Here is a 23,373-nt window from a genome sequence, read left to right as displayed (position 1 = left end):
TTCAAGACAGACTCTGGAGCTGGTGAGCTTCCTAGATCAGACCATGTCTGTCCCTGGGGAGTTGTGGGCCTTGGCTTCCCTGGGTGGGGGTGGGGGGAGGTTAGCCCAAAGGCAGGACCCAGTGGCTGCAGGAGAGGGAGGCCCTGACCTGGAAAGGGATGGGACAACTAAGGGAGCGGAGGGATTCCTTCCTAGCGATAGGACTGCCTTTATTTCTGTGTGGGAGAGGGGAGGGGTGGCTAGAGTGGATGGACCTGCATTCTCGTTCCTTCCTTTCTTCCTTCCTCAAGACCTTCCACTCCCTCCCTGCCTAGATCTTTCCAAGAGCCTTCCTTTAAATGTCCTACTCTGTGGCATTGCTGTTCTCACAGGCACCCACCTTTTCCTTATCTCCTGACAGAGTGTGGCTAGGATGAGGTGACTCTGGGTGGTGGGGTGTGCAGAGCACCCAGACCCCTTCCCGCAACAGCTCCCCCACAGTGGTAAAGCTGCCCCTGCTCTGAGACTCCTTTCTCACCCTCATCTTTCTAGCTTCCCCTTCCCTTATTTCTTGAGCTCCCCTGCCTACATAAACTCAAACTATGACCCACCTGTCATGGAGGCTGCCATTCTGGTCCATGGGTGGATCACCTATGCCTCAGTGGAGGGCTAGAATTGGCCAGCAGTGTGGTTTTCCTCGACTTAGCAAAAGGACCCCTTTCCCATCCACCTTCCACCCCAGCTGCTTCTCTAAGCTCTGCCCAAGTTCCATCTTTAATTTTCTTTTCTCTGTGCAGTTACCTTTCCCTCTCTCCCTCAGGCCCCAGCTCTCCTCCTGACTTCTCTCTCCTTCCTGCTCATGTCCCCTCTCCTCTTCCCTTCTCCCATTTATAGGCACAGACTCTCTAAAAGGGACCCAGTCCTTTTGTAGTTCTAATCAGGGTCCTTCTGGTTTTCTCTGCCCTTAGAGATCTCTCCTCTCTGGGCCCCCTCTTATTACTTCCACCTGCCCTCATTGTGTCCCCTCCATCCTCCATTCTCACCTTCATTCCAGCCTCCTCAGGAGACAGTGTCCTGCACACAAGCTCCTTACCCCACTTCTCTCCCCACCCCTCCCCAGGCCCTGCAATGATCTGCTGTACCCGGCCCCCCATCCACCTCCTTTGGCATTCTTCTTTTGAAGGGAGCAGGGTCAAAGCCATTGGATATTCACCCAGCAACACCCCCACCACCACGTGTGCTTTTGTCAGGTGCTATTTCTACAATGTCTTCATTACCTCCTAATTGGCCAAATCTCTTTTCTTTATTTTTCTTGTTAAAGACAGATTTAAAGAACGAGTTCAGTAGCTCAGCCATTTTCAGACCATCATTAATTTCCCGCCTTCTTATTTATTAATGGGGCAACTTCCTTGCTGGTATTTCTTGCTCCCTGGATATCTCTGTAAAAGCCTGCCTGGCTCATGCAGCCCCTGGGACCAGTGCTAACTCACTCTGACTTTGTGCTGCCCTCAGCTTCTCTGGCATTCCCTCCATGGCCCCCCTGCACGTGCAGCCCTCCTTGGTCAAGACTCCTCCACCCACACTCCCAGTTCTCTCCTCCATCCCTTCTCCCTTTCCACAGTGTTCCTGGTTCTACACTAAGCCAAACAAACGCATGCATGCTGTCTCATTGACTCCTCAAAATCTTAAGAACAAAAGAGCAGAATAGAGCTCAAGGAGCAGCATCACAAGGTATAGGGTCAGGATGTGAACCCAGTTTTACCTGGCCCCCCCAGATAGGGCTTTTCCTCCTTGCCAGCCCACCTCAGGGAAGCTCATAGAGAAAGGTCATATTTAGGGTAAGTAGTGATACAGAGGGAAATTCCAGAACCCGTGAGAAGGCAGCAGCACCGTAGGAAATAGAAGTCAGTGGCCCAAGGATGAGGAAGGCTGTGGTCAGCAAGGAGTGACCTGTCTCCTTCTTTGATACCTGATCTCTCTGTGTTCCATTTTCTCACCCTCCCTCAATAGTCAGCTAATGGACTTGTGTTCTAATGGGGACATTACTAACTTATAGGAGTAGTTATCTAGGGAATCTTTCTATGCCTCTGAAGGCTGGATCTGTGCACATGTTCTTTTTGAGGCCTTTTGATTTTAGTTCTCTAGGAGACTCAGCCCTTCTCCCCAAGGGAGGGGGTTGTTCCTGCTGTTGCTCACAAACCTGTGCCTGTGCATGGGTGTAGGTAAGAATCAGTGAGTGCTGAGCTCCTCAGAAGGACAGCTACCACCCTAGAATCCAGGCCCCAGGTCCCAGCAAATGCTGACTCCACCAATAGCTCCTAAACCTTCCTTAATATGAGTGATGGGGATTTGCAGTATGGTCTTGTTAAGATCTTTCCATAACCAGGAATACTCCCCATTTCCCCTAGGCTCTGAGCCCAGACTCCAGGTGAGGCCATGTTGTGCCCAGGGCCCAGTGGCTAAGGCTGTAGCTGCTTCCACACTGCTAGTAAGAGAGGAGAGGGTGATGAGAATGGTGATCCTAAGTCAGGGTGCAGGCCTAATCAGATAGCTGCAAGACCTTCATGGCTGCCTCTAAATGCCAAGTCATTGCTCCTCTCTTTGGAAAAGAAAGCTCTGGACAGCCCCACTGAAGGATCCAGGAAGGAAAGGAAGAAAGAGAAGTCAGGGCAGAATTATTTTGTTCAATCTGGGGCCTCAACTGGCCCTCTAGCAGTAGTATCTGGGAGCAGCAGCAGCAGCAGCAGCACAGGGGAGGAGTCCCCTGAGGCCAAGCCCTGGGAGCCATGTTTTTACACTAAAAGACCTTGTTTCTTGTCTCGTCCTGGTCATAACCCTGCTTAATAGAGACATTAAGATGAATGATTGAAGCTGCCTCTTTCCCTGCAGCCAGGAGGAGGGGCAGCGTGGGTGACCCCAGACAGAGGGGACACTGTGGGGATGGGGTTGAGGTAGGAGGGGATCCACAAAGCATTCCTCTCCAGCATAGAACCTCAGCTTGTAGGCTGAAGCCTCCTGTCCCAAAAGTGGCCCCAAGGGCTGCCTCCTCTAGCAGGGCTTCTCTGCACTGACCTCCAAGGCTGCCTCTGGCTCCCTGGCATTAGAGAGGGGCTAATGCCAGCAGGAAAGGCCATCATAGGTGAAAAAGGGATGATAGGGTCTTTTGTTTATACAGGCTTCCAAAAAGGTTTTGATAAGCTTCTAGACACACAGGTTTTCATATTTATGAAAATAATAGCTAACAGTTATTGGGTGTTCCCTGCACGTTTCAGAGGCTATACTTTATGTGCATTGACATACTGATTCTCACAACAGCCTCGTGATACAGAAATAATTATTATCCCCAATTTATAGATGAGAACACTGAAGCTTAGAGAAGTTAAGCCACTTGCCCAAGGTCACCCAGCTAACACGTAGGAGAGCTGGGCTATGAATCCAGGCAGTTTGCCTTCAGAGCCTGGGCTGGTAACAGCTGTCATCATATACTACCTCCAGTCTTAAAAACTGTCATAGTTGAGGATTGGGAGGCTGGTTGGGAGGACTGGGGTTTTTGTATCAGATAGGGAATTGATTTAGAGGTCAGAGACAACCGTTAGGGATAAACAGGCTCATCTCTGGATGGGGCTGCAGAAGTGGTAGGGGCCCCAGGGAGCACCAGTGAGACAGGCCTCATTTACCATGTTTATGACAGGTCTGGCAGAGGGCAGCTCAGGGAAAGCTGCCCCTTCAGAGATGATACCAAACACTTTTGGGCAGGAAAATGTCTTGCCTTTTGTTTTCTCTCAGCTCCCCAGCCCTCCCCCTAGTCCTATGCTGGGCCGGCAGGGAGTAAATACATATTCCACAAACGGCTTCTAAAAGATAGAAGAGCCACGGCAGCCTTGGACCATTTTCAGCAGAAAGAAGAATGTTCTGTGCTTGTAGATGTGAGTGGATGCATTTGGGGAAGGTGGGAAGGTGGGCCAGAGGGATTGCTACTCCATGTGAGACCTGGGGACCAGTAGCATCAACATCACCAAGGAATTTGTTAGAAATGTGGAATCTGAGGTCTTTCCCATACCCCATAATCATGGTTTGCATTTTAACAAGATTCCCAGGTGACTGGAATGCACACTAAAGTTTGAGGGGCACTGCTCTAACACAGAACAGACCTAGTCATTGCTCTGCTTCAAACCCATCAGTGCCTCTCTATTGCCCTCAAGCTCAAGTCCAAACTCTAATATTAAGAACGTTAACTTTATTTTTTTATTAAAAAAATTTTTTTTAATGTTTTATTTATTTCTGAGAGAGAGAGAGAAACAGTGTGAGCAGGGGAGGGTCAGAGAGAGAGGGAGATACAGAATCCGAAACAGGCTCCAGTCTCTGAGCTGGCTGTCAGCACAGAGCTTGATGCAGGGCTCAAACCTACGAACAATGAGATCATGACCTGAGCTGAAGTCAGACACTTAACCAACTAAGCCACCCAGGTGCCCCAAGAAGGTTTACTTTAAAACCAGGCACGATCTGGGGCACCTGGGTGGCTCAGGTGGTTAAGCACCCAACTTCAGCCCAGGTCATGATCTCATGGTTCTTGAGTTCAAGTCCCACATCAGGCTCTGTGCTGACAGATCCGAAGGCCTGCTTCAGATTCTGTGTCTCCCTCTCTCTGACCCTCCCCTGCTCAAGCTGTCTCCCTCTCTTTCAAGAATAAATAAACATTAAAAAAAATTTTTTTTTAAAGACTAGGCACGATCTAACTCTTGCCTACTTCAAACTCCTCTTTCACCACTGGCTCTGTCACATATTCTACTCCACTAGCACTGAGCTCCTTCCCATCCACATGTAAGTAAGCCATTTCTTTCCCTCATGGCTTTGCTCATGTTATTCCCATTGCCTGGAATGGCCTGTCTCTTCACTCTTCCCCCAACTTCTTGGCCTGGGAAATTACTACTCAAAAAGGACTTGACTTCAATATTAAACCTTTCCAGCTGTAATTAGTGCTTCCTCTTCAAACTTCCATTGTAAGTGGTCTGTCTCTATGATCACAGTTATTGCTCTGAGCGATATATCTCTTTACCAGTGTCTCCCTCATTATAGTGTAAGCTCTATGAGGTCAGGAACTATGTCTATTGTTCATGCTTTTGTCCTGTGCTTTCAAGGAGCCTAGCACAAAGCAGGTATTCAAAGAATGTTGTTGAATCTTGAAAAATTATATGCTTTGAGAAGGGTGGGCTCAAGCTCTTAGTTCAGCTGAGGTTGCTGGAAGAGATCCCTCTGAAGGCTTCAGATGCCTTCTAAAAGCCCCACAGCATTTTCAGGTCCTGAGGGGTGTGGTCAGGCACTGCCTACAGATTAAAAATGCCAACGGGTGCCTGGCTGGCTCAGTCAGTACAGCATATGACTCTCCATCTCAGGGTTGTGAGTTCAAGTTCAAGTCCATGTTGGACCTGGAGTCTACTTAAAAAAAAAAAAAAGAATGCTGAGCAAGACCATGTCTTGTCTTGTGGATGCCATGCTGCACAGGGCATACAGATGGGGTTTGGGGCCCAGAGAGGAGAAGGAACAATCACTTGGGGATCAGGAAATGCTTTCTGGGGCAGAGCACACTTCTCTGGCGGTTCAATGGTAGAGATGGAAATGAGGAAGGTCCTCCTAGTTGAGAGAGCACCACCAGCAAAGAAAGTCTTGGAGGCAAGAAAGTACAAAGCACCTTGATGAGTAATAATTAGTCCTTTTGGCATGGAAGAGAATGGGAGATAAAGCACTACTAGGAAATAAGGCTGGAAGTGTAGCCTGAGCCTGAGTTTTAAAGCACTTGAAAGCCAAGTCAAGACCAGGAAGAAGGAACTATGAAATCACACTACTACTAGGAACAGCGCTACTAGGAAATAAGGCTGGAAGTGTAGCCTAGAGACTGAGTTTTAAAGCACTTGAAGGCCAAGTCAAGACAAGGAAGGAGGAACTATGAAGTCACAAGGGGTCTAGTGGAAGAACAAGGCTGTATTAGTCTGGGAAGTCCAAAGAAAGTGGCAGGCAGTACAAGTTTATTCACTAAATCTTGGGGGGGGAATATGCTCTGTAATGGGGGTCCTAGTGGGTTGGGGCTTGATCCACTGTGAGGACTTAGGCAATATCCCCTGACCCAAACAGGGGATATTGAATCTACTGTTTTACATGGGGGTACAAAACCTCACAGAGAAAAATAAATTTGAACCAAACCTGAACCATAACTGGATCAGTATACACCAACATGATTAGAGTAGGGGTATGTGGACAACACAATGGACACCAGATTGCTGGAAAGGCCTGCAGAGCTTGAGAGAGAGCGGCCTAATAATAGGGGAGAGAGGAGTCTGACAGATGAGCCAGTTTCCGCAATAAGACTGATGGTTGAAGAAGACCACGGCTCTGCTTCATTGTGATGGTTCTTACATAAACTCACCCTATCCTGGCTACTCTCATGGTTGTAAGTATGCAGAATGAGTTAAAGAAGTGGAAAGAGCTGTCTCTGAAACACTGAAGAGCTCAAACTCTTTGCTGTAGGGCTTCATATCCTCCTAGCTGAGTGTAATATGGAAGGATTCTTCTTACTTTGTGAGAGAGTGCTGTGCTCTCACATGGTCATGGTACCATGAGAATTCAGCACCTCAGGCAGAGGTATTCAAGGCCAGCATCCATGGTGCACTTAGCGACAGAAGCCAGTGGAGCACAGTAGCTCAGACTGATCCATGGGCACAACTGAAGTTTTTTAAAGAAACATTGCTGGGAATTGGTATTTCTACAGGAGGAGGTAGGGGTCTAGAATTAGCAAGACTCGTGTATTAATGTTAACATAAACTCATTGGTGCCGCTAGCTGGAACATCTGCATTGCTACAGACAAACTACAAGGCAAACTATGGAATAGAAACTGAGCCACCAGGAGGCAGAGATTCATGAGTGTGTTTGGAAAAATTGAGGGAGCCTGGCTTGGTGGAGAGGGGACATCAGTACCACTCCAAAGGGTCCAGGGTCACATCTGACCAGTGATAGGAAGCTCTAACAGGCAATAGGAGAGAGTTGAACTTGAAGCTGTGATGGGAACAGGCAAAAGGCAGGAGCACTGGTGGCTGATGACCAACATCAGGAGAAGGGTGGGTACTTTGGTAGATGCTTTCTTCACTTTTTTGGTTATGCAGATACTATCTCCACTTCATAGTGGAGGAAACAGGCCAAGATAAGGTGACTGCTTATTCATCAAATATACACACTTGGAATATAAAGATGATTAAAACACAGTCCTCTTCTTTGAGAACCACAGAATATTGTAGGTAAGAGATACAGAGGCAGACAAGGGCAGACATAAGCACAAGGTGCAAGACACCACGAAGATGTTCCCCAAGTCACAGAGTCTATAAACGTCAGAGCCAGGAATCAATTCCTGGATTGTCTGGATCCAAACCTTAGCACCTTCCACCACTCTAGCCACACAGCAATAGTTGTCAGAGTCCAAGTTCTGAGGAAGGGCAGTAGTTCTTGCTGCTGGCAGGAAATTTTTAAGAGCAAGAAGAGGACAATGGGAATTGGGATGTGGCCTGTACAGGTGACCCAGAAGCAGCTCAGGTCCAGAAGACATGATGGTGCCCTTAAGGTTACCAGGTCATGGAGGCCCTCCCCTAGGGTAGGACTAATTCCAGAACCTAGAGGTGGCAGTGTGTGGTTCTAGTTACAGGAGGCACTGGAGGCAAGAAACCAGGCTGGTTATTAGTGGGGCACATTGCGACCAGAGAATGGAGGGTCTCAAAAATCAAGTTGGGATTGAAAGGAGAGGCCATATTGAGAGTGGCAGTGGGGAAATGGGAATGAAATCAGACAATTTTGGGGCTGGAAGGAAAACCTGCCCAGTCTCTAGGATCATCATCTCCTTTTATGCTTCTGTTGAGTTCGATAAACCCTGACAGGATTGTCTGCCTTTTCAAAACAAAAAACAAAAACCAAAAAAACCCCCTTTCTTTCTCCCTCCCTCCCTCTCTCCCTTTCTTCCTTCCTTTCTTTCTAAGTTTTATTTCTTTAAGTAATCTCTACACTCAACATGGGGCTCGAACCCATGACCCCAAGATCAAAAGTTGTACTCTTCTCGCTGACAGCCACATACCCCAAACAACTCTTTTGCTTTAAAACCTTGTCTTTTTCCTTCTTTCTAGTACCAGATCTAGAAGAGGCCAATCTTTTCTAATGCTTTGCCTCTGACTAGAGTGGCTACATAGCCCAAGCAACCTTACATAGTTGGGGTGGGACTGTGAGCCACACCTCTGGGGCATGTGACTCACCACACTCTACGAACAGTGGGCAAGGCAGGGAGAAATCAGAGAATGAGAGGTGAAGAGGCTAGGCCAGAGAAGGCAGAGTGGAACAGCTTGGGGAAGAGAGCCTTCCTGGGCAGGTGGCTCCATTTGATTTCCGATTTAAAGGGGAGGCTTAGATGGCCAAGAAGAAAAAGGCTAATAAGAAAAATATTAAACTGCAGTGTGTGTGTCCCCAGGGACTTCCTGTTGCCATGACTGACCTCCCGGAGAGCGCCATTCGTTCCCGAGCATGGCAGCTTTATAGGCACTTGTAGGCCTGCAAAGAACACCAATTTGCTGCTGCAGTTTGTTTTGATAACTGAAACTTTCAATAAATCTATATTAAAATCAAAGGGAAAATTAACTAGGCCCCAGTGAGGGGCATAGAGATAAGGGAGCACATTACCACCCTGGCCTCAGCCACCCCACATCCATCTCTTAGTTCAGATTCAGGTCACCAGGGAGATGAATGGCTCAGGCTCATGGGGAACAGCCCTGGGGGAAGCAGGCGAAGGAGGCATGGCCAGGTCCAGCTCCCACAGCTCCTGCAGCAGAGACTGTGGGCACAGGGGCAGGGAGTGAGTAGGTGGGCTGGTGGTGGCCATGGCGGAGAGAAGAGTTGGAGAGAGGCTTGGAGGAGGGGTGAGAATAATAGTAATAACAGCCAATATTTACTGAACTCTTTACACTGGATGCTATGCTAAGCATGTTTGTATTTAATTCTAATAAGTAGGTACTAGTATTATCTCCACTCTAGAGATGAAGAAATGGAGCCTCAGGGAGGTAGTGGCTTGCCACAGACGGAGCCAGGACTCAAACCTGAACAGGTTTTCTCTGAGCTCACACTCCTTGTAACTGCACTATGCTGTCTCATGCAGCTTACAGGGACTGTGAACAGCAGAAGCAGCTTTCTTAGTTCTTAGATAAAATAGTTTCAGATCCAGTCTCAGCTGTTTCAGCTGTGCCAAGTTTGGGGCTGTCATGCACTGTCCTTGGGTCCTCTGCCCTTCCATTGTTGGATAAGGCCCTATGTTTGTTGGCCATCTTGCTATTTTCCCTTATAGTTTCAAAGGGCAGCAAAAGAACCAACTTGGTGTCTTTAATTCCTGCTCTCAGTGTTCACTTTAGCTCAGTCGCTTACTCCAGCAGCCTGGAGGCTGCCCAAGGTATATGTGCGTCTGTGTGTTAGACTCAGTTCATCTGCCTCCAAAAATTCACTTGCCCCATCTATACCCCCACCCCAGGGCTTTGGCCACTTCTTTTTTGGACAGCCCCGCTGCCACTACTATCACCTTATTTACTAACACATCTGGTTGTCTTAGCCTCCTTGGGGAGATTTAGGTTTTGATAGAGCCTCCAAGGTGCCCACTGTGATGGCACTGCAGTGGGCCTAATTTGGCCAAACCAGGGGCTATGACTCCTCTCACCATTTCTAGTCTGTTTAACCACTGTGCTTTAGGGTGCGGGATCTGGCGCCCCTGGTGGCTACCGGAGTGGTGGGGTAACACAACCCTCCCTTTCTCCCTGATAAGTGATGGTTCTGTATGGCCTAAATAAGAGAGCAACTAGTTGTGTTTCTTTTGAAGCTCTGGTCAACTTTATAATATACAACCTTATATTTTCTTTCTTTTCTTCTCTGCTTCACTTCCCTTTGCCTCCTCAACTCTTGCTGCCCTGGGCTTATATTTCCCAATGAAGTTTTACCACATAAGCTTTACTCAGGCTGTTTTCTGGGAAACCATAAAACAGAGGGAATCACAACAGAGCCAAAGGCTTGAGGGAGCCAAATGCTGGGTTGGCAGCAGTGTAAGGCACCACGTATATACTTAGCTCTTAAACTGTTCTCTTATTTGAATACATTTTGCCTGGTCTTTGTACAAAAAGAGCTTATAGTCTAGTGAAGTCATGGAAGCTGTAGAGGTGAGCTCTAGAGTACCCAGTAGGAAAGAGCACATTCTGGAGAAGTTAAGGGACCATGGAAGGCTCCCTGGAGGATACTGGTGATGGGCCTTAAAGGAAGCCTCCAATCTATAGACAGTAGGTTTACTTTATTCTTACAGCCAAGAAGGCTGGCTGTGTCCTATTCTTAGACCAGACTCAGGACATAACAGAGCCAGGGACAGGAGAGACCATCTCAGGGCCTCTCATTTGTCTAATTTCATTTGTCTATTTACTTACCTGTTTATTGTCTGTTCTGCCTCTCTTTTCCCCTCCCCAATATAAACGCTCCTCAAGGAAACAGGTTTTGTGTATCTTATTCACCAATGAATCCTTAGCAACAGAAACAGGGTCTGACACTTAGCAGAGGCACTATAAATATATGTTGACTGACTAATCAACCGGGACTAATGTCTAGATGACATCAATGGGAGGAAGAAGACCCAATTCCAGCTCCAAGAATCAGAGGTTAGGAAGATGTGCATCCACTTTACTGACCTTGGGTTAAGTGACATCTGTCCCTGCTGATGTTTATTTCCTCATTTGTCCACAAACATTTACCAGACTCCTGCTTTACATTTGGAACTGTGCTGGGTATTACTGATACACTATGAACAATATAGAAATAATGCTTACCTTAAATGAATTTACAGCCCTGGGAGAGAGACAACAAGGAAATAGACAATTATAAAACAATGCAATAAATTCCGTAGGTGCAGAATTCAATCACTTAATCCATTGTGCAGGATTAAGAAAGACATTCCCTGATATGGGTATTACCAGGCATTCTCAGCTCAGGTAGGAACCATTATGTTAAAGGTCACCTTTCACAAAGGTGGTAGGGCCCAGATATTACATCATCTTCTTAAGTTAAAATCTGCAAATGGCAGACAGAGTGCTTGGTGACCAAAGCTGGTCCAGCAAGACGGTTCCTGGCTGACTGGGAGGCTGTCAAAGCCATTGTTGGTTTGGCCAAGGCCTAGGTTTCCCACCTCAGAACCTGTTACCCAGGGCTTCCCAAAGAGCCATAACCAAGATGGAGAAACACATCTCGGGCTTTGTCCAGATTTCCCTCCAGATGACAGAATAGACTCTCTGTGATAGCTCCCTGTAATTGAGGCCAGAATTCTTTTAACTCTGATGTTCTACGGGAACCAACCTGAACAAGTCAGTTCCCTATTCTGTAGGAAGGCCCTTCACAAATCTAAGAATTTTATTCTTAGCCTAAATTTTCCGTCCTCTCAGCTCTCCCCAGGCCCACCTCGGAGTGTGGATAATAATGACTTGTTGAATGAACAAATCACCAGAAGTCATCTAAAAATAACACGTCATCTTATGAGACTATACTCACCTCATGAGTGTATTTGGGAGGTGGGAAAACGGAAATGGGGGACCTGGGTCGCTCTAGGCCTTAGAAAGTTTTCGTTATTTAAAAAATTTCTTTCACAGCTCTTAAGTGAGCTCCCCCTTCACTCTCTTCTGAGTACGTACAACCTCAAAACTACAAGTCCCATAAGGCCGGACGCGGGGAGTCACCATCTTGACAGATCTTAGCGCGCATGTCGGCGGGAGAGCAAGCATTTGGGGAGAAGAAGCCCCGCCCCCCTGCCGTCCATTGGTCGTAGAAGCAAGTGGCGGGCTCAGTGGTTGGCCACCGCGCCCGCCCGTCAGTCGCGTCGGCCGGGGTCAGAGTGCGCGGAGGTGAGTCGGTGTGTTGTGGACTCGTGGTGCTGGCTGCCGCTGTTGAGGCGGCCGGGAACGGGCGGTGGGGAGCGGGCGGAACTGGCCTTGCCTCTGCCTGGCCGGCGCCGCAGTCGGCGCGGGCCGCGCCTGCCGCCGTAAACTGCCCTCAGCGTCTGCTGAGGCCGAGGGAGACGTCGGGGCCTGCACCTGGAGGGAGCCTGCCGCGCTGGCCCCGAGGAGGGGGCGTTGCCATGGCGACAGCCTCTCCCGCCGCTGACGGGGGGCGGGGGCGGCCCTGGGAAGGAGGGCTGGTCTCCTGGCCCCCTGCCCCTCCCCTTACTCTACCCTGGACTTGGATGGGTCCGAGTTGGGGGCAACATCCTGGGGTGGGTGATGCGGAGAGGCCCCCCAGATTGGGCCCTGGTTAATGCATGCGGGGCGAGGGTCGCGGTGCGCACAATTTGTGCAGCCTGGGGTGCTAGCCCATGTGCTTACCCTGGATGCATGATCTACTGAGTAACGTTCGGGCTGAGAGGGAGTGGGGCAGGGCTTTGCAAGACCGACTGGGTGAGGTGATTAAGGGTGCTGACTTCTTACTTGGGATTGCTAGGAAAGAGGAATAGGTTTGACCACAGAGGATAGAAACTCAGTAGTAAAGAGGTGGTATAGATAGAATAAGCCCGTTCTTCCCTCTCCAGCACACACACGGTGTTAGCACTTTACCTATTTGTACATCTGTAGCAGTAGTAGTGGTGATGGTAGGAGTGAATAAGGGGCCTAACCTAGCTAGCTTTCTGTTTGCTTGTCCTGCAAATGTTCCAGCAACAGGTGTTTTCTTAAAGCAAAAAAGCATGAACTTGGATTGGGGTTTGTTTGACGGGGAGTTCTAGGAAGATGTAACTGCACCTGGTTGACTTGGAAGATGCTGAATGTGGCCTCTTACCGGGGGTGGGGGGGAAGGGTTTGGATTCTGCCCTTAGGGTTGGATTTTACAAGTTGATAATGCCCGTCATTGTTCTGCTATAGGCTTCTGGCCACCTCTATGGTATTAGCTCTTATCAGACATTTTATCATTCTCTGAGCTGAAGGGCAAAAAACCACGAATTCCATTGGTTAAAAACTGTACACTATTTGAACTATAGTAGGTTGTGATTGGCTGAATTGATTCTTGATTGTAGCGTTTCTACCAGAAATTGGCTTCATCAAATTCTGCTTTATTCTGACTTTATCATACATGGCATGCCTTGTTTTAGTGGGTTCGTGCCTGGAGCTTAAGTATATTATACCTGAATCCCCTACCATTTAAAAGCCAATTTATAAACAGGGACTTGGAGTGTGACTCCACTAATGTGTGTGTCTGTGATCTTGGTTAAAAACCCACTTGGCTGCCTTTCCTCAGAGAGGTGGGGTGTGGGGGAAGGGAGCTGCCGGGAAGTGATTGATAAGGTTTCCTTTATGGATTCTGTGGTGCTTCAGTGGAGCTCAGAGCACTTTGGCAACTTAAGCACTCCAAATTAAAAGCTCATTAACAATTCCTGCCCAAAGATCCTGTAAATAATCGGCTAGCTAGGTCCTAGAGCTTGGCTGAGAGCTCTCCTTCCAACTTGAAATTTCCAAATAAAAGTGCCTTTATTCCCATTCATTTTGAAAAGCGTATTCTTTGTGGTCGGTTAAGTTGGTGAATGGTCTTTCCCAGGGGATTTGAGTAGACTAAAATCTTAAATGTGTAGAGTGCTGGACAGGAATAGATTGGTTCCAGACCTAAGTGTTTCTTTATGCAAAGGGCATTGGCAGCTTACGGGAGCACCTCTAAAGCTTCTAGTCTTCTGAAAGACCTAAATTAGGTGATAAATATGATAGGTGTCCATTAGTGATTTGACTTAGAGTTTGGTTACACTTTAAACTTCTTAGGACTTGAGAATACCTGAAGTATCCTGTTAGTATTTAATGGTCTATTTGACCATTTGTAGTGTGACCTGTGGATTTGTGGCAACCAGCCCCTCCGCCAACCCTGGCCTCAGTTCCTGAGTTCTGAATATTATCAGCCTTACCAGTTACCCATCCTTGACTAGACTAAGATTCTGGTGTTATCCTGAGAGACACCACTTCATGGTCCTCTTTCTCAGTCCAAGCTCAGATATTATAAATGTTTAGTGTTTCTAGGAGATAACCTCCTTAGGAAGAGATGCTCCTAGAGAACATGAGATTCATCATTCCAAAAATATATGGAGATATATATATATATATATATATATATAGCGCTAATATGTCACTTCCAAAAGCTCTGTTCAGGCATTGTTCTTCCACATAGATAACTTTTAACCCAAAGTAGTTTGAGTTTAGGGGCTTGAGATTTGGGCTCTTCAATTGTTTCAAACAGCAGCAGCCCCTTGGGGATTTGATCCTTTCTCCTGAAATAGACTTGTTGCAGAGATGTGTATTTATCCACAGCATTGGGGCTTTCCAGCTCTCACAGAACCTTCAGCATCCCCAGCTGGCAGTCTTGGCATCTTCGAAGTAAGGAGAGGTGAGAATCCTGTTGCATGGTCAAGTTTGGCTTTACTTCTTTCCTATGAGTATTTGGGTTTGGAGGGTGAGGGGATGGTGGTTTGTGCAGATTGTATTTTTCTGTAGCTTTTTTTGATAAGACGCCATGTGCTCAAAGACTACTAAAATGTACCCAAAATCTATAAACTGGTGATAGTTGGAGTGGGCTATCCAGAGTCTCAAGTTCTGTCATGATTTCTTTGTGGGCATTGCATGAGTGCCTACTTTAGGTTCAGAAAGTTTGAATACAGCTGGAACAGTCTTTCATCCTGAGAAATACACAGCTTAAGATAATAGAGAGGAACACATTCATTTGGCTTTTGATAATGCATTTGACCAAGGCCTTTGGGATCTTGGTTTGATTTGGGTTGAGGGTCATCCTTGGGTGGATGATTAATCCCAGCCTATCCATTTTATAAGGATCAGGACCTACTAAAAAGACAGACTCTGATGATTCATATCCAGGATCTCAGAGGCTGTTTGTTCAACCATGAAGGGCCAGGCACTTTGCTAGGTCCTAGAATTGTGGTGGTCCTAGAATTGTGACAAGACAGCTGTTGTCTCTGATGCCACAGGGCTTACAAATTCATGGGAGAGATAGTAAAGAAGCAGTTCTGATACACTCTAGGAGTGTTATAATAGGGTAAGGTTAGGTGCTTTTGGCGTATTCAGAAGGGTCCTCAACCCAGACTCGTAGGCTCAGGGAAGGCTTCTCAGAGGAAAGAACCTCCTCATTTAGAATTAGATGAAGACATGAGGGATAAGTGTGAAGATCAGAGTTTCATTGGGTTTGAGAACCTGAATTTCAGTGTGATTAAAACATAACATACTCAGTGGGCATGGGGTTGGAGAATTTGATGAGAAATGAAGCAGGAAAGGTAAGCAGAAGCCAAGGCCTTTTAAGCTCTTAGGATTAGGTGATGGGTGAAGAAAAAGTTAGACTAAATCAGCAAAAGACTAGGCCCTTTCTGTAAAGTACCAGATAGTAACTATTTAAGTTTCATGGGTCTCTGTCACAACTTTTTTTTTTTTTAAGTGTTTTATTTATTTCTGAGAGAGAGAGACACACAGCATGATCTCGGGAGGGTCAGAGAGAGGGAGACACAGAATCTGAAACAGGTTCCAGTCTCTGAGCTGGCTGTCAGCACAGAGCCGGACGCAGGGCTTGAACCCACCAACTGTGAGATCATGACCTGAGCCAAAGTCGGATGCCTAACTGACTGAGCCACCCAGGCGCCCCTCTGTCACAACTTTTCAACTCCAATCAGCTCTGCTGTTACAGTATGAAAACAGCCATAGTGTGAAAATGAATGGGCATGGCTTTGTTCCAGTAAACCTTTATAAAAACAGGTGGCAGCTGGATTTGGCCCATGGAACACAGTTTGCCAACACCTGGATCAGACTATCATAAGAACAGTAAGAAGCCATTAAAAAGTTTTAAAACTGTGGACTGATAATTAGATTTGTGTTTTAGACCATTTGCTCTGATTTCAGTGTTAATAATGGACTGAAAGGTGGGGCGCCTGGGTGGCTTAGTCGGTTAAGCGTCCGACTTTCGCTTGGGTCATGATCTTGCGGTTCGTGGGTTCGAGCCCCGCGTCGGGCTCTGTGCTGACTGCCAGCTCAGAGCCTGGAGCCTGTTTNCTGTTGTGGTCAAGTTGTAGACTAGTCCTGGCCCCCAGAGAATTATAGGATTCACAAGACCCATGGCTCTGTGCCTCTCATTTAGAATCACTTACATCATCATGTGATCAGTTATTTTTACATCTTTTTAAAATCTTGATTGGGGCGCCTGGGTGGCTTAGTCGGTTAAGCGTCCGACTTTCGCTTAGGTCATGATCTCGCGGTTCGTGGGTTCGAGCCCCGCGTCGGGCTCTGTGCTGACTGCCAGCTCAGAGCCTGGAGCCTGTTTCAGTCTGTGACTCCCTCTCTCTCTGACCCTCCCCTGCTCATGCTGTCTCTCTCTCTCTCCTAGAAATAAATAAAAATAAAAATATTTAAAAAAAAAAATAATGGACTGAAGGGGATGATACTGAAGGCAGAGAACAGTAAGGGGCCTCTGATAGTTACACGGGCAGCATTTTATATTTACCCCTTTGAGGCAGTATTTTGACACTTAAAAATTGAGGATAACTAAATTTTTGCATAATGTATATACCGGTTCTCTTTATTAATTTCCTGGCCATCAGCTAGAGTTTAAAGCATGTCAACCAAAGAATTTGTTGGCAATAACAGCTCCTATTTTACAGACTAGAAAAGATGTAGGAAGGGAAAATAGGTGTAGAATGAACGAAAAGGTTGGGGAACTCTTTTCTAATCCAAGATGTAGGGAATAAATGGAGCCCTGGTCGGGATGTTGGTCTTAGGGTTCATAGCTTAATGTCGGTTGTTTTAAACTTTTTGAACTATACAAAAAAAGAAGGACCCATTTTCCTAAGCTTTCTCGGGAATTAGCCTCATTCTATTATATGTCCTAGTCAATCTTTCTTTGCTTGTAGCAGACTGATGACCTTTTTCTGTTTTGGGGACTGTCTCCTGGTTCAGATATGATGGTATATGCCAGGCACAGGAGCCAAATAAAGTATCTGTTGAGTGTCTGATGAATTGTCTTTCTCCTTCTGCAAGCCTACTTGCATTGGTGGAGGAAAGCCTGTAGGTTTCTCATAACCTATATTAGGGTGTTTAGGTGACCTTGGGCAAGTGACTTACCTCTCTGAGCTTTACTTTCCTATCTATGCAGATAATGGGATTTAATAGGGTTGAAAAAGGATTTAATGAGATAATGTATGTAAAGTTCTTAGCACAGTGTTTTAATGACTTGTCACTAATAGTATTTGACACAATTAATAATTTTTTTAAAAAGCTCCACAATAGGGTGAGTTGGCCTTTCGTGTAGTATGTTTGGGGGCCTCACATTTGTCATTAAGGCCATATAATAGAAACATAACCACTGGTGGTGGCAGCCAGTAGACAGGAGGAAGTTATAACTAATACAAGGGGCCACTCTTCATAATGGAAAATATTCAGACATCAGGAGTCCAGAAAATCAGAACTTTCTTCAGGGTAGACCTTAGCCCCAGTACCATCAGTGAAGTGAATTGAATGAGCAGCTACCTGAAAGAAATTCACCAAAGTGTGACCAGTCATTTCTCCCATTTGGTGAGGGTCATTTATTAGTGTTTCCACCCTTGTGGCCCTACATCTTTGTAAAGTGTGTCTTGAATGTTTTTTTATTACTTTTCACCATCACTCTGGGAATGAATCAGGTGGTCATTATTACTGTCCCTGCTACCCATGTGAGGAAACTGAGGCCCATGAAGGTTAAGTGTGTTGCCCAAGGTCATGCTATAAGGTACTGTCAGAGCTAGTGCAGATTTGCCTCCAGATGAAATTGTGTTAGTTTATTACTGTGATTTCTCTTCCTTCGAGTGAGAGATATGTAGTCATTGCAGAACTGTAGACTGATGCATGCTTTGTCCAGATGTGCTAGGAATGATTTGGATTCCACTTTATCCTCTTGGTCCTGTTGGGTTTTAATTGATGACTGCTTGGACTAGGGAAGCAGATTCCCTTTGGGTCATTGTTTTTAGCCCCTCCCTCTTTGGGGACATTCTTGGGGGAGCCTTGGGTTACAAGAGATTGCTTTGATATGTTCAAAATTGTGCCTTGTGCCCCAGAGCTACAGGTAAAATCAAAAGGCAGATAATTTATGGGAGTGTCAGAGCTGGCCGCTGGCACCTCAGGAGACCATTAGTATGCCTGTTCAGACCCTCTGTGTCCTTGCAATTGATTCCTCTTTGCATGAGCTTGATTTGGGAAGCTGTAGATCTGTGGGTAGTGATTGGATGTGACAGTCCAAACACCGGTCCCTAAATTAATCCTTTTAATAGTATTCCAGCACCAAGGCAATGTGGTGTCTCTCTCTGTCTTTAACTGGGGAGGACAGAATAGGTTGGGCTAGAAAGAAGGAGAGAGAGAGGAAAAAAGAAGCTTTGCTTGGGGCTTAGGGTCTCCTCTGTTCTAACATGTTCTGATTCCAGAGCAGTTGACACATTTGGGCATATTCATTCAACAAACATTGATTCACACTAACTTTGTGCCTGGTCCTGTGCTGGGTGCTGGGAATACAGAAATGAGTAAAATGTGGTCCTTGCCCTTAAGGATCTGTGTCTATCTCTGTGTTTCTTAGAGGCTGTTGTTGTTTTTTTTTTTTTAAGTTTATTTATTTATTTTTGAGAGAGAGAGCGAGCACGTGTGCACAAGCAGGGGAGGGGCAGAGAGAGAGGGAGACAAAGAATCTGAAGCAGGCTCCAGGCTCCGAGCTGTCAGCTCAGAGCCAGACTCAGGCCTGGAACTCACCAACTGTGAGATCATGACCTGAGCTGAAGTTGGACACCTACCTGACTGAGCCACCCAGGTGCCCCATTTTTTAGAGTTTTTAAACTCATGAGCTGTTTAAGTGAAAAAAAAAAAAAATCTTAAACTTTTCTTTAATGCTACCGAAAATTTTAAAATGTATTAAAGGGTCTGACAAGAAACAAGTCAAAGAAATTATGCTGTTGTACACGCACATGCACACACATACATACCTATACCTGCTATCTTACATCCTTCTCACCTAACTCTCTGAAAATTATAGTAGGAGAAAGAGATTAACTAAAATTTTACAGTATAGTTAAACAAAAGTTATGAAATAGGAGTAGAATGTGTTACTGGATCACATTTAAGCAGTTAGCTTTCTTTTTTTTTTTTTTTTAATGTTTTTATTTATTTCTAGGAGAGAGAGAGAGACAGCGTGAGCAGGGGAGGGTCAGAGAGAGAGGGAGTCACAGACTGAAACAGGCTCCAGACCCTGAGCTGGCAGTCAGCACAGAGCCCTACGTGGGGCTCGAACCCACGAACCGCGAGATCATGACCCAAGCGAAAGTCGGACGTTTAACCGACTAAGCCACCCAGGCGCCCCTAAGCAGTTAGCTTTCTGATGGAGTGTCAGAGAAAGCTACTAAAAGGGAGTTTTGGGCTGCATTTTGAAGAAAGAGCAATAATTTGCCTGGTGAAAATGGAAGTAACATTCCAAAGCAGGGAAAGTAGCATTGGCCAAGGCACAGATTTGTAAAAGGAAACATCACATCCGGGGGCCTGAGCAAGTTCTGGTTGTCACCCTGCCCCTGCCGGTTCCTCTGCTCCTCTGGAATTGTGTTTGAGAAGAGGCTTTGAGTTTCTTGTACTGCAGTTGTTTTAATCCAAGGCACCACTTAACTGTTTTTGCTATTTGTACCCAAGGCTGCAATTTGTTTTATCTTGTTAAAATGTAATAAATGTATTATGAAAACAAATTTGGATGATTTGGACAGACTTGATCGTTGCTTATGGTTGAGTTACTTTTAGGTAAAGTCACACCTTACCTTAAAGGAAAAACTGAAGTTGATATGCATTTTTAGCCCTTTGGCTAATCTGGGACTCAGTCAAATAGGGAATGTGGGCCGTCAAACATGGGAGTGGAGAATAGGGCCCTGAAGAGCTGAGTGCCTCTGAGGCTTAGTTTTTTTGTATGTAAAATGGGAGTACTGTTCCCCACTTTGCCTGAGTTGGGAGGGCTGAATGACATGAAATATGTAGACAACTAACACAGTGCCTGGCTTAGAATAGATTTTTTAGAAAATCCTGTTTTCCTTTCCTCTTTCTCATGCCTTAACAATATTAGCTCCCTTCTATTGAGCACTTTCAAAAAGCACAAAGTGCTTTATATACCTTGTGTGGTTGAACTGAACCCCAAATAGATAGGTATCATCATTCATTATTATAGTTATTGTTATTTAGAATGTGTGGTGGAGAAGTGCCTGGTTGGCTTAGTTGGTAGAGCATGCAGCTCTTGATCTTGGAGTCATGAGTTTGAGCCCCATGTTGGGTGTGGAGCCTACTTTAAAAAAAAAAAAAAAAGAATATGTAGTGGAGTCAGGATTTCAACCTAGACTTGTCTGATTCCAGTGTTTAAACAACTGGGTTGTGTGACTCCTTGTTTCTATACCTCTGTTTGGAAGCAGGGTATGGGAGGTTCTGGGGTCAAATGCTGTCTACAAGTGTGGGAAGTGCTTAAAGTGATATGGGTACCACACTTTGCCCTTCTTCCATTTCTGTCCTGTTTATGGTGTTTTAGGAGATAAACCTTTGCCCTTCTCATGTGCGACAGATGTCACAACTGACTTGTAGGACTTTGCAAAGGGATGTTTCCCAGCTTTGGCTCCCTGAAGGAGTTTGCCCAAACTACTGGGTATAGCTGGTAAGTTAGCAGTAGCAGGCAAATCAGTCACTTCTTTTTATGTGCTGCCTTGAGCTGCTGAGCTAATTGAAGAAGAGAGTAAGCCTCCTGTGGCCTGTGATGTTGCCATCAGAATTTGATGTGCCTGAAGGTCTTTAGTGACTTTAGCTCTCCTGTTAATGTAGGGTTAGCAGCTGTTTTTGAGCTTGGGAATGCTCTCCCCAACTCTGCCTTGGAGCAGAAGCAACTGTAGCTACAGGCCAAGGGAGTGACAGGTTGTAGAGAAGAGGAGAGTATTTTGTTGAGGTGAGGACCTAACTTTATAGTTCCTGCTTCCATTCCACTTTGGTGCCATCAAAAGTCATGTAGAGGTTCCAAGGCATGTGAAGCTTTGTTCTGCCTGAACCTCTAGCTTTCAGCAGACTAGAGCAAGCCTTCAAGCCCGTGGCCTCTACTGTGAGACTGCAGAGAAGCTTGGGGGATGGGCAGTGAGGCCTGCTCCTAGTGTTGGGGCATTGGTCTGAAACCCCGGTATGGGAGTTGGGAGCCCTGGGTCCTGTCATTGCTTGCTGTGTGAGTCTCTGGCAGCCCTTTCCTCTTCCTGGGGCTCATTTTCCCTGGGTGGCTGTACTGTGTCTCCCCTTAGGTTTTCTGTCACCTTTGACAATCTGTGATTTTCACAGAAAGTGCTCTGGCAGCAAGGATGCATTCATTAGATTGAGGAGTATGACTTTTGAAGGGAAGCAGTTTATTTAGATTTTTCCCAGGCTATTTTTGGCTGCCTAATACAGAACCTGTGACTGAGCCGGTTCCAGATGGGTATTACCATGTTCTCTGTTGATGCCTCTGTGACTCAGGTGCCTGAGCACTTAGGATACTATAGTCAGATTGGGACATAGACTTACCGTAGGACTGGGAATTTGGGGAAGCTGCAGCTGCCTCAGGTGCTTGTAGTCAGCTGGACTCAAAGCCTGCCTCTAGTGCTTTAGAGTTTCTCTGGAATGTACTTCTGCCTCCCAGTCTGGTTTTTGATGGAATGGATTGAATCCAGGGATGGTATAAGTCTATATATACCCTCCCCAGAGATTCCAAAGTACTGTTGACCCTTGAACAACACTGGTTTGAACAGCACAGATCCACTTAACAGATTTTTCCCCCATGAATACAGTACGGTACTGTAAATATATTTAAATATATTTTCTCTTCCTTACAGTTTTCTTAACATTTTTTTCTATCTTTATGGTAAGAATACCATATAGAATACATATATAAAATATGCATTAGTCATCTGTTTATGTTACTGGTAAGATTTCTGGTCAACTACTCTTTGTAGTTAAATTTTTGGAGATTCAAAAGTTATAGGTAGATTTTCCACTGTGTGGAGGAGGGGGGACGGTAGTCGGTGCTTCCATCCCCTGTGTTGTTCAAGGGTCAACCGTATTTGCAGTTGGGTAGATAGGGGCGAGGAGACCCCATATTTCATGATGGCCTTCTCTACTTGCCTATCCCCCAGGTTCCTGTGGCCTGTGTATGTGGATGTTAAAGGATGGGCCCCCTCCCTTTGCACTCTCTTCCCCCCTCAGTAATGGAAGGCTATAAAATGTCTATTTACCCAAGACACCAGAATGACTCCTCTGTGGTTCCACTAATCTGGTGATTTGGTACTTCTCTGGTCTCTCAGGTAAATACAGATTGAGGCTTTTTATAAAGGCATATTATTTTCCTCATTAAATGTGTGTTTTGGCACATGCGTTATTTACCTGACCGACAGTAATGGCTACAGAGGAGCCGTTGGTGTCTGTTGTGTAAATACTCTGCACAGAGACCATCCTCCAGGGGCTGTGGCGCAGGCCTGTTTCTCCAAATCGGGCTGGCCCCATGGCAGTCCCTGTTTACCACTGTCCTGTCCCCACTGGGGGGCTGGTCCTTTTATTTTGAGGAAGGAATCATTTCTTTTCCTCCTTGCCATAGGCTACTTGCTACCTTTATTGCTAGGAGAGGAAAAAGGGTGTCTGAAAATAAATGTGTATAAATCTTGGTCTCTGATGAAAGATGGTATGAAATACATAGAATCATAAACTGGTCCTTTTGAGTTCTGCCCCTTGACTAGATACTCAAAGTCCCAATTGATGATACAAGTTATATATAGGCTTATAGTCTACAAATTTGTGACTAACGTGTAAAGACAGTAATAGGAAAGGGGAATCACTAAGATGCCACAGGGTGCAAGGCAGGTGGGAGGCCCCTGCAGGGCATGCAGGAGTGTTTCCTAAGGAGGCTCTAATGGTGGCAGGAGTGCCCGGTGAGGTACCATTGAGTGGGGGCTCTTGCCTTGGAGACTTGATGCATTAAGGGCTGGCTTTTGCTAGTCTCCCTGCTGAAGGAGAGCATACAGCCTACCCTCCACGGGCAGTGTGGAGAGATTGCACCCTCACATACTGTCTGTTCTCTCTCTCCCTTTATAAACCACATTGCAGCATATAGATTAAAAAAATCCTTTTTAAAAAGTTTGAAAGAGGGGCGCCTGGGTGGCTTAGTCGGTTAAGCGTCCGACTTTCACTTAGGTCATGATCTTGCGGTTCGTGGGTTCGGGCCCCGTGTTGGGCTCTGTGCTGACTGCCGGCTCAGAGCCTGGAGCCTGTTTCGGAGTCTGTCACTCCCTCTCT

The 23,373-nt window shown here is 46.1% G+C and overlaps 1 protein-coding gene across 7 annotated transcripts in view; it reads left to right on the top strand.

Moving 5' to 3' along the window:
- The first annotated feature begins 11,884 nt into the window (after positions 1–11,884).
- Positions 11,885–23,373, top strand: part of ERI3 (ERI1 exoribonuclease family member 3) — a 129,371-nt gene continuing 117,882 nt past the window's right edge. For 2 of the 7 annotated variants that reach the window (XM_039238645.1, XM_039238643.1), the window contains exons 1-2: positions 11,940–12,287; positions 14,353–14,428. In XM_039238645.1, coding sequence (XP_039094576.1) covers positions 12,153–12,287; positions 14,353–14,428 — 211 coding nt within the window. In that variant the 5' untranslated portion in view covers positions 11,940–12,152. Of the gene's footprint in view, positions 11,920–11,939; positions 12,288–14,334; positions 14,429–23,373 lie in introns of those variants that run through there. The other 5 variants (XM_039238646.1, XM_039238648.1, XM_039238650.1 and 2 more) reach the window with 5 other exon arrangements.

Source organism: Hyaena hyaena, unplaced genomic scaffold, assembly GCF_003009895.1.
Source record: "Hyaena hyaena isolate Hyena2069 unplaced genomic scaffold, ASM300989v1 scaffold_144, whole genome shotgun sequence".
Lineage (NCBI taxonomy): Eukaryota > Metazoa > Chordata > Mammalia > Carnivora > Hyaenidae > Hyaena > Hyaena hyaena.
This window is presented reverse-complemented; position numbering and strand designations above follow the sequence as displayed.